The 13,687-nt window shown below is 47.0% G+C and overlaps 1 protein-coding gene across 1 annotated transcript in view; it reads right to left on the bottom strand.

Annotated features, from left to right (window-relative positions):
- The window catches only part of Mylk3 (myosin light chain kinase 3), a 50,979-nt gene extending 43,291 nt beyond the window's left edge, over window positions 1-7,688 (bottom strand). Inside the window, exon 1 of the mRNA XM_032887719.1 lies at window positions 7,602-7,688. Within this exon, the coding sequence (XP_032743610.1) occupies window positions 7,602-7,688 (87 nt within the window). The remainder of the gene's footprint in view (window positions 1-7,601) is intronic.
- Window positions 7,689-13,687: the final 5,999 nt, after the last annotated feature.

Here is a 13,687-nt window from a genome sequence, read left to right as displayed (position 1 = left end):
ATAACAATACGGCCATACAGCTCCAGGTGAGAGGACCGCGAGGAGACCTCTGTAGGAGGGCTCTCAGAACCTTCGAAAGAAACAGAGTACAGGAAACTGACAGTACTGAAATCCTGAGGTAGGCTCTGACACCCTCAAGAGGGAGCAAGGAACACACCTATAGGAACCACACCCGTGTGGATAGTCACACCCTTGGGGATAATCACACCCTTGGGAAACCACAGCCACAGGAACTCGCGCAGATCTTTCTAAGACAAGGAGGAGCTGAGACCACAAATGCTCAATCCTTTTCTCTGTCTACAAGAGGAGGAGTGAGTTTATGCACACATGGGTTCTCTGGGAATTGAGATATGACTATTCTCTCTCATGAATGTAAGGGACACCGCAAGCAACCCAATGATTCTCTGGGGCCAACTGTGGCTGCCCAGAGAATGAAGAGGCATTCCTTCCCCATGCCAAAAGACCAGAAAAGCAGTGACTTTGATTGATAAACAATAGCAAACCCAACACATTTTTCCTTGCCGAGGGGCAGAGCAGTTGATCCACTCTTGAGAAAAGCAGGCTGACCTTTGCCCTGTGGTGGGCGAGATTAGAATTTCCCTGTGAAGTGGGCATTCTGAACTCCAAGAGTCTTGCACAGTCCTTTGGTAACTTGACGGCATGTGGGAACCCATGGAGAAAAGAAACTGAAAGGTTTTCATTTTAAAGTGGTATCAATGAGGCAGGAGAGCAGGAAACAGCAGAGGAGAAAGCCCCACAGGGAACACACAGAAGGTGGTGGTAGTGGACATACTGCAGCCTTTAGTCTACATGGGTTTCATTCAGCCACGTGAGCATGCTCAGAAAAGCTTGTGTTATATGAACTTGGCGGAGTAAGGGTCATCATGGGACCTCACTTCCTCATATCCCCCTTTGCCCTTGGAGCCTAGCCATAGGTGAACTAAGGCAAGCCTTCAGCTTCCTGAGTATCCTACCCTTAACAAACTGTCTCCTTTCTTGTAAGTATCCATGTTTTGCTACAATGAGTTGTAAAGAGTTACAAGAACCTAGAACTTCCTGCTCTATCCTCTGGACTCAGATCTGTGCCTGTCATATCGAAAATTCATCTTCCGTATTTATCTCATTCCCCGTAGGAGGCATAGCTCACTGAAAGCATTAGAAAAATCCAGAATTGTTAAACATGAAGGCTTTTTACTTTCCTCAAGGGGAGGAAGTAGTGTTTCCTCATCACCGGAAAGACTGGAGTCAACGTTGTCTGACAACATGGTGATCTTTTGGGTTTTCTATTAGGAGCCAGCCTTCCTGAATCCCCCAAAATCCTGAGCATTGTTTAGGCCCTAGTCTTGAGCCTTGTCTTTCAATAAATAAAACCCATCGTTATGGTCCCATATACATTGTGTCCTCCATCTGGAGACTCTAACCTTATGCTTATCACAAATCCTTCCTTCTTATGCCTTACCCAGACCACTATTGTAAACCAGTAGAACTCACTCTTACTGCAAAGGTCACAGGTGCTTTGCGACCCTGCTAGGGAGTCTATGTAGCTATGCCTGAAGCTTTGCGATGATACCTGGGTTCGGGTCCCCAGCAAAAAAAAAAAAAAAAAAAAAAAAAAAATGTGCAAGAATAAACCATGAGGTCAGACTCTAGAAGTTCTGGTCCAGTGTCAGCAGAGATGGCTCCAGACTAAAGTTCCACTCTTTACCTTATGCAAATTGCCTCCCTGCTGGCTGTGAGGCTTTGGGGGTTGGAGGCCTGGGGGTGGGGCCCAAGACTTCCCTTCCAGAAGCTGATAGGAAAGGAAGTGATAGAGCAAATATTAAAGTAAAACACCTCTCCATCGGGAGGATGGAAGGTGAGGCATTCACGGTGAGTAGGGTGAGCAGTGAATCTGTGGAAATGGAAGCCGTTGAAGAGAAGTAACTAAAGCAAAACAAAACCCTCTGCCTAAGCTGGAACAAAGGTGAACACGGACACAGCAGAGCCAACTTTCTCAGCACAATCCCGGAGAAGCCACTGGTCCCTGAGACACTGATGGGTAAACGACAGTGCGAAGGGTTAGTTCTTCCCCACATCCTCCCAGGGAGAAGATGCAGCCTGGAGACCTCACCTCCTGACAGAAACTGCACCTAAGGAAACTCAAGAGCCCAGAGCACAAGGGTTCTACATTCTGAGACAGAGAGGGCCCCTTGGAAACACCGCCCAGGATGATCCGCAAGCGCCGAGCGGTCCACAAAGCGCCACGGCTCACTCGGGGTTTAGGGCCAATACACAGAGACAGGAAAAGATCACTAGGTATTCACAGAAAGCCTCCCAATGAACGTAGGAGGCTAGTGAAGAGAGAAATATAATCAAGGAGGAAATAAAGAACATGAAACAGAATAATTCAAAATGGCTGTCACCCATAGCAACAATCGTGTGAAAGGCCGTCTGTCCCGCCATTAGAAGGAGGCTTACGGAAAGAAGAGGAAACACAAATGGCGGTGAAGACTTAAAATAGGAATACTAAGTCTTAAAAACACAAAAATATGGATTACAAAATAAAGTTAAGATGCTCTCCCAGGGCTGGAAAGATGGCTCAGCTGTTAAGAGCACTTGCTTGAGTTTGGTTCCTAGCACCCACATGATGGTTCAAACCATCTGTAACTTTAGCTTCAGGAGGTCCAATGTCCTGTTCTTATGTTTATGGCCACAAGGTTTGCACGTGGTGCACATGGTGCAAACACTGGTACACATGAAATAAATCTTAAAGTATTTAAAGATACTCGCTCAGAAAGTAAAACTAAACATAAAGATATAGGGTCAGTGAGAGGGCTCAGTGGGCGAGGGAACTTGCTGCCAGGCTTGGCAACCTGAGTTCGATTCCCCAAGAGCCCACGTAGTGGAAGAATGAACTCCCACAAGTTGTCTTCTGACCTTCACATGTTTGCCATGGCATTTGAGTGCAGACCACATGAACACACACATATATACAAAATTAATCAATAAATAATAAACAGATGTAGCCTAAAACTTCAACTAATAAAAAAGTCAGTATGAAGACATATGCGTAAGAAGCAAAAAGAGGTCTGACAGATGGCTAATATCCAAAATATACAGAGAACCCAAGAAGGTAGACTCCAGAGAACCAAAAAACCCTATTAAAAAGTGAAGTACAGAACTAAATAGAGAATTCTCAACCAAGAAGTCTGGAATGGCTGAGAAGCACTTAAAGAAATGTTCAACATCCTTAGTCATCAGGGAAACACAAATCAAAACGACCCTGAGATTCCACCTCACACCAGTCAGAATGGCTAAGATCAAAAACTCAGGTGACAGCAGATGCTGGTGAGGATGTGGAGAAAGAGGAATACTCCTCCATTGCTGGTGGGATTGCAAGCTGGCAAAACCAAATTGGAAATAGCTCTACCTGAAGACCCAGCTATACCATTCCTGGGCATATACCCCAAAAATGCTCCAACATATAACAAGGACACATGCTCCACTATGTTCATAGCAGCCTTATTTATAATAGCCAGAAGCTGGAAAGAACCCAGATGTCCCTCAAAAGGAGAATGGATACAGAAAATGTGGTACATTTATACAATGGAGTACTACTCAGCTATTAAAAACAATGATCTCATGAAATTCACAGGCAAATGAATAGAACTAGAAAATATCATCCTGAATGAGGTAACACAGACACAAAAGAGCACACATGGCATATACTTAGTGCCAAGAGGATATTAGCCCAAAAGCTCACCATGCCCATGAACAACCCACAGACCATATGGAGCTTAGGAGGAAGAAAGACCAGGGAGTGGCTGCTTCAGTCCTGCATTGGGGAGGAACAGGATGATCGAGGGAGGTGGAAGGAGAGGAAGACCTGGGAGGGAGAGAGGAGGGGGAGGAAATAAGGGGGTAGTATCAGGAACTAGAGAGGATGTAAGAGAGGTACAGAGGGTCAGAAAATTGAACAAAAATATGTAGCGGGAGGAACTGGGGACAGCCACCGGAGGGTTCCAGACACCAGGGAACTGTGAGGATCCCAGCTCCCAACGGGGATGACTTTAGCTAAAATGCACAGAGAAGTGGGAGATAGATCTTACAGAGACCTCCTCCAGCAGATAGGTATGACCCACCATCGAGGGATGGGGAAACCCACCCATCTCAAAGTTTTTAACACAGAAATGTTCTTGTCCAAAGGAAGAGCAGGGACAAAAAAATGGAACAGAGCCTGAAGGAAGGGCCAACCAGGGACTGCCCCATCTGGGGGTCCATCATGTCTGCTGACACCAAACCTGACACTGTTGCTGTGGCCAAGAGGAGCTTGCTGACAGGAACCTAGTGTGGTGGGTCCTGAGGAAGTTCCCGCCAGCAACTGACCAATATAGATGTGGATGCTTGGAGCCAACCATCAGACTGGGCTCAGGGAACCTGGTGGGGGAGCTGGCGGAAGGACTGGAGGAGAGGAGGGGGATCGCAACCCCATTGGAAGAACAACATAGTCTGGCCTGACCACCCAGTTCTCCCAGAGTCCAGACCACCAACTAAGGAGTGTACCTGGAGGGATCCATGGCTCCAGACACATATGTAGCAGAGGATGGCCTTGCCTGACAGCAACAGGAGGGGAGGTCCTTGGTTCCGGGGAGGTTTGATGGCCCAGCGTAGGGGGATGCTGGAGTGGTGAGGCAGGAGAGGGTGGGTGGGTGAGCACCCTCATACAGGCAAAGGGGGGGTGGAGGGTAGATGTGGGATGGGGGGTTAGTGGAGTAGTAAACCAGGAAGTGGGATATCATTTGAGATGTAAACGAATGGAATGATTAATATAAAAATAAAGAAGAAGCAAAAAGAGGGGTCGGGGAGCCGGCTCCATGATTAAGAGCTCTGTCTGCTCTTGCAGAGGACCTGGGTTTGATATTTAGCACCCACATAGTAGCTCACAATCACCTGTAACTCCAGTTCCAGGACATCTCACACCCTCACACCCTCCTCCCACTTCCTTTGGCACCAGGCACACATGTGGTACACAGATTACATGTAGGCAAAAATACCCAAGCACATAATATAAAATTAAGAAAATAAATAAAAACATATTCCATGTGTCCAGCTAGTGTCACATCTAATTAACTGGAGTTTCAGGGATTTGTCAAACAAGTACTATAGTTACTATGTAATCTTACGGCAGAGATGGCCCAGCATCGAGGAACCCATACTACCTTTCCAGAGGGCCAGCACCCAGGATCAGTAGCTCACAACAGATCCAAAGGATCTGACACCTCCAGTCTCTGTGGGCACCAGCAGGCATGTGTTCATGCTTCTACACACACACACACACACACACACACACACACACACACACACACACATTCATGCACACTTTAAAATAAAATAATTTTTAATGAAAACATAAATAAACATTTCTGGAAGTTAGAAAACAAAATCACATAACAAATGATTTAAGTTGGACATCAGACTTCTCATCCTGACAACTGGATATCAGAAAACAGTGGGTTGGACATAGAGCTCTAGATTGGAAAGCATTTCCCCTCAGACTTTTGATTCCATCGCACCCTTGCCAGGGAGTTCCGCAGCTTACAAGGATGTACTGGACACTTTAGTTTCCTTTCCTCAAAGCGCTCTCCCTAGGACAGCTGCTTTAAAGATGAAATCTGGTCAAAGTATAGAGAAAAACAGTTTCAACATGGGCACAGAGGTGAGACAGAAGAATGAGGAGCACCCCTGTAAAAGAAGGAGTGGGGAGCAGTACGTAAAACAGTTAGTTAGGGTGGTACATGGCTGTGATCCTAGCCCTTGGGAAGTAGAGGCAGGAAGATGAACCGTTCAAGCTTGAAGCTACCCAGAGCTGTACGAGAATGTGAGCCCATCTCAAAATCCAGCAAACTGTACATACACACATACACATACATACACATACACACACAAACACACACACATATATATACACACACACATACACACATATACACACATACACACACAGACACACACATACATACACACACAGACACACACACACATATATATATACTATACACAACACACACACACATATATATATACACACACACACACACACACACACACACACACACACACTCACACACACACACACACACACACATATATACACACACACGCACACAGACATACACACACGTATACACTGTTCTTTGTTTTGTTGTTAGGGAGTAGGGGGAGTAACTGGCACAGGGTAAGCAAGCTTTCTGCTACACCCCCAGTCCTAAAGATATGTAAGAAATGTTAAGAGCTTGGGGGCCAGAAGCAGACTAACTAGATTTAACTCCTGTCTCTCTCCTCCTTCTGCCCCCTCCAGTTATTACCTGCAACTATGGCCGAGGTTACCTAACTTCTGAGTCTGCACTTCTTTCGTGCTGAGGCATAAGAAAAATATCAATATGTGTATTTCCTGGATTTGGCAGAGGGTTACAGGAGAAGGCTAAACCTTACAAGGCTTATCAGTGATTGACACATTGGAAGTACTCAGGGGTAAGCCTGAAGGTGGCAGGCACGGCAAACAGGGGACAACCAGAAATAGACACCTGCCCCACCCCCACCCCCACCCCCCCCCCACCCCCTGCCGACCACACAGTCTCACAGGAAAGAATGGCGTTAAAGTATATAATCATTGATCTAGTGGTGAATATTGACACTCCTAATGAGGTAAATGCTTTCTTATGTGAGAGTAGAAATGAAGAAAGTCCAGCTTGAAAGACGCACAGCCATTTTTCTAAGAGGAAGTTCCAGGATGGGGCTCTAAGAACAAATGACCATGGGGTGGGGGGGGGCAAATAAAACAGCCAAAGTTTTCCACGCCCTTCTGTGGGAAGAGGTCTGTTATGGGGCACTCACAGCACACATCTAAGAAAGAGAACACGGAGCACCCCTCTAGCTTGTATATTTTTATCATTACTGCATATGGCAAAGAAGAGGTCCTATTCTAACAAATTCAAATACTAAGGTTTTTTTTTTTTTCCAAGAAAAGGAAGCAGATACCCAGAGAGTGCCCCTCGCAAATGCTATGGGACAGCTGCATGCACGGAAACGACTTCCCTTGTCTGCCTGCCGTGGTTTCCCTTCCACGGGAGCCTTGTGACGCGACGCGCTTGACAGTGAACGTCAGTCCCACATCTGCACAGTGTCCAGCACACGGCTAGTATTTCTAAGTTGTAGAGATTAAACAGCCGTAATGGATGCAGGCAGAGAAGAATTCTCCTCAGTCTCCAGTCACTCCACCTCCTCGCTGACACGTGCTTGGAAGGTTTGTGCACGCTCTCCGTGGGGCCGAGTTTAGTTAAGAAGGGAACGCCCACGAAAAGCAGTCTCAGAAAACCACGCACACTCCAGTTCACTTGAGGGTTAGTTGACATTGCCTGTCCTTTACACCCCTGCTAGTAGCTAGGGAGGCCCAAGATGGCTATCCTTGGACAGTACCCATCAATCAGAGCTTCCCATTGATTGCATTTCTTTGTCCAGGAGGACCTGGCCTTGGAACAATTGTCATTGTCTCCTTCGATCCTATGACCCTACTGTTCCTCAGGCTCTAACTTCAAAGCGCAATGGCTCAACACCACCCTTACCGCGAATATCTGGGCGTAATCTGATGCCCACTGCTGGCCTCGGGTGCTGGGCCTGCACAGAGCTGGGATAGGGCACAGAGTTCCCATCCTTTGGCCACGGTGGCCAAGATCTGTTTACTTTGCCTGGAGATGGATGCTGCCCAACTCTGTGGAGCCCTGGGAATGAGGTGGGCCGGTTGGCAGGGAAGAGCTTGGGTTTAGTGATAAGCCTGGTATTTCCACTTATCTTTGACCCTGCCCAGACCCCAGAAGCATCCAGAGGCTTCACTTGGTTATCTGCTTTGCTGGGCTGTATCTGCCTTCCCTACTTCCTGCATCACTTAGCAAAGTGTCTAACTGTGAAACAAACATCTCGTAGTCCAAAGAGGGAGGAGAAAAGGGAGGGAGAAAAGTTCTGGGGCTGTGCCGAGCTGACCTGAAAAACTCCAATCAGAATCTAGTACAGGCCTAAATATATTGGAATCCTTGTCTTCAGACTTTCGGGTCTCAGAAGGTCCTAACCAGCGTTGGAATGGGTCAGAGGCCCTAACGTTCTTCTACAGGGTTGCTCATACTCTGGCTGAGAGTCTAGTTGATCACCTCTGGGCTAGGTGGGCCCAGCAATTACCTTTCCAAATAAAAGGACCGAAGCCATAACTAAGTACAGATCCCATAGGAACTCAAGCACACTGCAGCCCAGAGAAGGCAGTGGCTCAAGGTTTCTGCTGAACGAGGTACCAAGCAATCAGATCTTCATAGAACTCCTGTAGGAAGGCAAGAGAAACTTCAGAAGGTACGGGTAACCTCTCTTTGTTTTCCAATGGAAAAATCTAAGCACCAGAGATCACACGGCAAGTGATGGGCAGAGACAGAACCAGATGACTAAACTGATGGATCCCCTTAGATCATGGAACTCCCTGCCTGTTCTGTGGGTTGAGAGACCTCAGGGGCAATTAGATGGGGGTCACATCAGCCTGTGGGACATAGGCTCGACACTAACAGTCATCTGAGGATGTAAGGAAGGCACTGAAATGCAAGGACTCCTAGATACCAAGATCAGTTGCTAATTCTTTTTTTTTTTATTAAGATTTATTTATTTATTATATATGAGTACACCAGAAGAGGGCATCGGATCTCTTTACAGATGATTGTGAGCCACCATGTGGTTGCTGGGAATTGAACTCAGGACCTCTGGAAGAGCAGTCGGTGCTCTTAACCACTGAGCCATCTCTCCAGCCAGCTAATTCTTTCACAGAAAAAAAAAGTCTATAACTTTGTCATAGCAACCCCAGAAAGAGAATTGAAGCCATTCCAAATCCTGACAGGATGAATTCAGAAGCCACCTGGAAACAAAATCCAAACCAGCCAGCCCTGTGAAGAAGCAGAGTGGGAGGAACAACTGTGCTGAAACTCTGCCCAGGTATGACAGTCCCCTCCAGCCCTTCGGTGGTCGGAAGATTTGCCTCCAGGATTCTACGATCAGCCATCATATCCCTGGTTGAAGCTCTTCTCCTTCGTGTCTTCCTTCCCTGCACCCTCGGTTAACTAGTTCCTGGCCTCAGCAAGGTCAAATAAAATTAGCATGACACACTGGAGGAGAAAAGAAAGCACCACCAGGAACCAAATCCAAAAGGAACTGTAATAAGTCGGCCATTTGCATGTTCATCATTATCGTGAAGCAAACCCATTTAAGGGGCTGGTAGACACTAGTGCTTTAATGTGCCAGTTATTAGTACCACATCCCTATGTAAATGACTTTACATGCCCCTTCCAACAAGTCTAAGAGGAAGGAGACACACTTCAAGAGACAAACTCAGGCTTATAAGAATCAGGGAAGTTCTAAGTACACAGAAGAACTTAAATTTAAACTTGGGCAATCATGTCCTAGTAGTCTAAAACTTCCTGTTGTCAGTCTAGAATCTGCAATTTCTCCCTAGAGATCCTCATTTGCCAACCGCCAATCCAGAAAACCCAAACCAATGTATAAGTTAGAACTGGACCAATGGCCTGTCTGTCCTCCTGCCAGCTCACACTGTCACCAGAACCCGTTTTTACACGTGCTGCCACTGTGACGTGTTTCCATATCGCCTCACACCTGCTGCTCTGAAGAGGAAGGATCGGGATCTCTGACTCTTGAAGGGACTGAGGCTCACGGTGAGTTGGTGGGGAGCTGGGCCTCTCTGCCTCTGAAGCCAGTGTTCACTGTAGAGGGGAGACTTTCTGTAGCCTCTATCCCAGCACACACATTGCGCTAATTCTCACAGAGTAAGACCTGCGGAGCTTTGATATTGGATTATTTCATTGCAATCTTATTTAAGCTCCTTGACTGAATTTGTGAGCTCAAGAACTCTACTTGTGCCACAAGAAACCCCAAAAGTCTGAATGGGAGGAAGGGTAACATAGCAGAACAGAAGATAAAGTGACAAACAGTGATAAAACAGGAACCAAAAGCAACCAAAGAAGAAAGGGTTTTAATTTCAATTTACAGGTTATAGTGCATTATTGAGGGAAACCAAGACAGGAGATTGAAGCAGAAACCAATGGAGGAATGCTACTTATGGGTGTGTTTCCTCTGCCTGCGCAGCTACCTTTCTCACACTGCCCAGACCTGCCTGCCCCACAGTGGACTCGGCCCCCCTACATCAGTTAGCCATCAAGAAAATGGTCTAGAGCTGTCTGATGGACCACAGGCCAATCTGATGGAGGTAATTTCTCAGTCAAGGTTCCCTCTTCCCAGGTTCATCAAGCTGACAACCAAGGGGTGGTTAGCCATCGCAATATGACGCACAAATACGTCACATAACCTTTCACGTCCCCAGTCTTTACAAATCTCAATGCTTTGAAAAATCCAATATCTCCACTAGAAATCCAAATTCCCCTAACTATGGGCTCCTGTAAAATCGAAAATAATATTTTTCATCCCTAGATGGCAGAACCAGAGCACAGTTACTATCAGATTAAAGGAAAACAAAAACCCAACAATGTAAAAAGCTGTACTTGATTATCTAGGACTCGCGATCCTCTGGGATACGAGGAACTTGGACAGATCTGCATTTAGCAATACACACGTTTTGCCATTTTGCCTTGTAGGCACCAGTCGATTCTGTGCCACACTTGCTGCTGTCTTTAATGGATGTCCTTGCCTCTCTATCATTCTGGTGTTTCCTCTCAACTTTCAACAATGGCCTCCTGGCTGTCTTCAGGGACTCCAACCCTGCCACATGGTGCCGAGTTTCAGCTGCTTTCCACAAGCCCTCGGTGCCTTCAAAGCCAGTACTATGTGGAGATTTGTACATATTACTAAGTTTGGCTTTGTGTGCGAAATGCAGCCCCTGCACCCTCTGGACCAGCGCATCTGTGTGCTGATCCTAAGGAAATATTTCCCAGAAGATTTCACCTCACTGATTCCAGTCTTATTTACCACAGCTGGTGTCTCAAGCCTAGCTAACCAGACTCAGTTGTTCCTGTTGGACTTCACTGGGAGCCAGCCTCTTGTGAATCACACCTATTTCTTCAGCCCCAAAGGACCAAACAGCACAGATTCTTACTTCTAAATATCACATCAGTGAGCCCGATGCAATCTTTAAGGGTCTTGCAGACTTCCCTGCCTGAGACTTCATAAATCAGGCCTCAAGATTAAAACAGAGACTGAAGGAACACCCATTCAGAGCCTGCCCACATGTGGCCCATACAGAGCCACCCAATTAGACAAGATGGATGAAGCAAAAGAAGTGCAGACCGACAGGAGCCGGATGTAGATCATCCTGAGAGACACAGCCAGAATACAGCAAATACAGAGGCGAATGCCAGCAGCAAACCACTGAACTGAGAACGGGACCCCGTTGAAGGAATCAGAGAATGAACTGGAAGAGCTTGAAGGGGCTTGAGACCCCCATATGTACAACACTGCCAAGCAACCAGAGCTTCCAGGGACTAAGCCACTACCTAAAGACTATACATGGACTGACCCTGGACTCTGACCTCGTAGGTAGCAATGAATATCCTAGTAAGAGCACCAGGGGAGGGGGAAGCCCGGGGTCCGGCAAAGACTGACCCCCCAGGGAACTAGACGGGGGGGGGGGGGGGGGAAAGGGGGGGGGGGGGGGGGGGGGAACACCCATAAGGAAGGGGGGGAGGGAAGGGGATGTTTGCCCGGAAACCGGGAAAGGGAATAACACTCGAAATGTACATAAGAAATACTCAAGTTAATAAAAAAAAAATAAAAAAAAAAATAAATCAGGCCTCCACACCTGCGTTGTTCTCAGCATCAACTTCCAAGTCCCACAACAGCTCATTAGGTTCTGAGGGAGCAATGGCTTTTCCAGACCTTATCTTCAAACATTTCTGCAGTTCTCCCCCTCAAACAACAGACCTGTTACAGCGACACCCAACTCTAGGTGCCAAATTCTGTCCCAGTTTCCGTTTGGTTGTTGTGATGAACGGCATGAAGAAAATGATTTGTGAGAGTAAGGAGCTTCCTTCAGCTTCCGGGTTACAGTCATCACTGAAGGAAGACAAGGCACAAGCTCAGGGTAGGAGCCTGAAGGAGAGCCATGGACAACGCTAAATATTGGCTTACTTAGTCACTCTTCTTATACAGTCCCTGTCCATCTGCCCATGGGTACCATGTACGTGCACAGGTGTTTGCGTGCTCACGTAACACACACACACACACGCACACACACACTCACACACACATACACTCTCACTCACACACACACTCACACACACTCTCACTCACACACACACACTCACACACACACACTCTCACTCACACTCTCATTCACACATACACACACTCACTCACACACACACTCACACACACACACACACACACACACAGACACACACACACACACACACACACACACACACACACACACACAGAGTGAGCTGGGCCCTACTGCATTACTTAGCAATCAAGAAACTGCCTCCTACAGAAATGCCAACAAGCCACTGTGATGGAGGTAATCTCTGAGTTGAGGTTCCTCTTTGTCAGGTGTGTGAAGTTGACAACCGAAATTAGCCGTTCACAGATATGTGCAAAGGACACGAGTATGTTGGGGTGAAATTGTCCAATATACAAGCATGTCTAGCCTATATGTGAATTTTATTTTTTTGGTTCTTTTTTTTCGGAGCTGGGGACCGAACCCAGGGCCTTGCGCTTCCTAGGCAAGCGCTCTACCACTGAGCTAAATCCCCAACCCCCTATATGTGAATTTTATCTTCATCTATTTACATATTTTTTTCTCCTCTTTACCTGTACCTATGAGAGAGAGAAAGAGAGAGAGAGAGGGAGGGAGGGAAGGAGGGAGGGAGGAAGGGAGGGAGAGAGAGAGAGATAGATCTAAGGGACCCAAGGGTCTACAGAAAAGGCTCCTGGCTCATCCAGGCGATGGGGAAAGAAGACTAGGAAAGGAACACACCAAGCAGGTCTGGGGTCTGAGGTCTGACAGACCCTCAAGAAGCTCTGCTATGTGAAGGAGTGAAAGAGGACAGGCTCAGAGAGCATCTGTACTAGGAAACAAAGTGCCACCAGAATCAACAAAGGGACAGCATGGTGGTTGGCTGGCTGCGGTTGGCTGCGGTTGGCTGCGGTTGGCTGCGGTTGGCTGGCCTCCCACGACTTTTCCAGAAACTGAGTCATGGAGTGCCACTGTTAGAGGAAAGGCAAACGGTTTGAGGGGATTGTCTGGAGAAAACAAGGTTTAAGCTGAGCCTTGATGGATGGACAATATGAGGCCAAGGTAAGACAAGTCTAGTTGAAAGAGAACTAAGAAAACTCCAGACAGAGCTTGGCAGCATCAGGTGTCTATTTAGGCCCCGTCCTCAGCTCAAGGTGCCCACGAAAGCTCAGTAGATTCAACAGAATGAGCTGAAAACTTAGGAGAAATAGACTAAAAGCAAGAAAGTAGTAACCGTCCACGGGGTTTCTCAGGATGAGAAGTACCGGGATAACGTCACTGGGGGAATGGATAAACGTGATTACGAGGGCCTGACACAAAGCCGCTTCTGGGATACAGGAGACATTTTAAATCCTGGGTGGTAGCCACATGTGAGAGCTTGGTCAGAGCCAAACAAAACTTCAAAAGTAGCAAATCCCACGA

Source organism: Rattus rattus, chromosome 17 (genome assembly GCF_011064425.1).
Source record: "Rattus rattus isolate New Zealand chromosome 17, Rrattus_CSIRO_v1, whole genome shotgun sequence".
NCBI lineage: Eukaryota > Metazoa > Chordata > Mammalia > Rodentia > Muridae > Rattus > Rattus rattus.
This window is presented reverse-complemented; position numbering and strand designations above follow the sequence as displayed.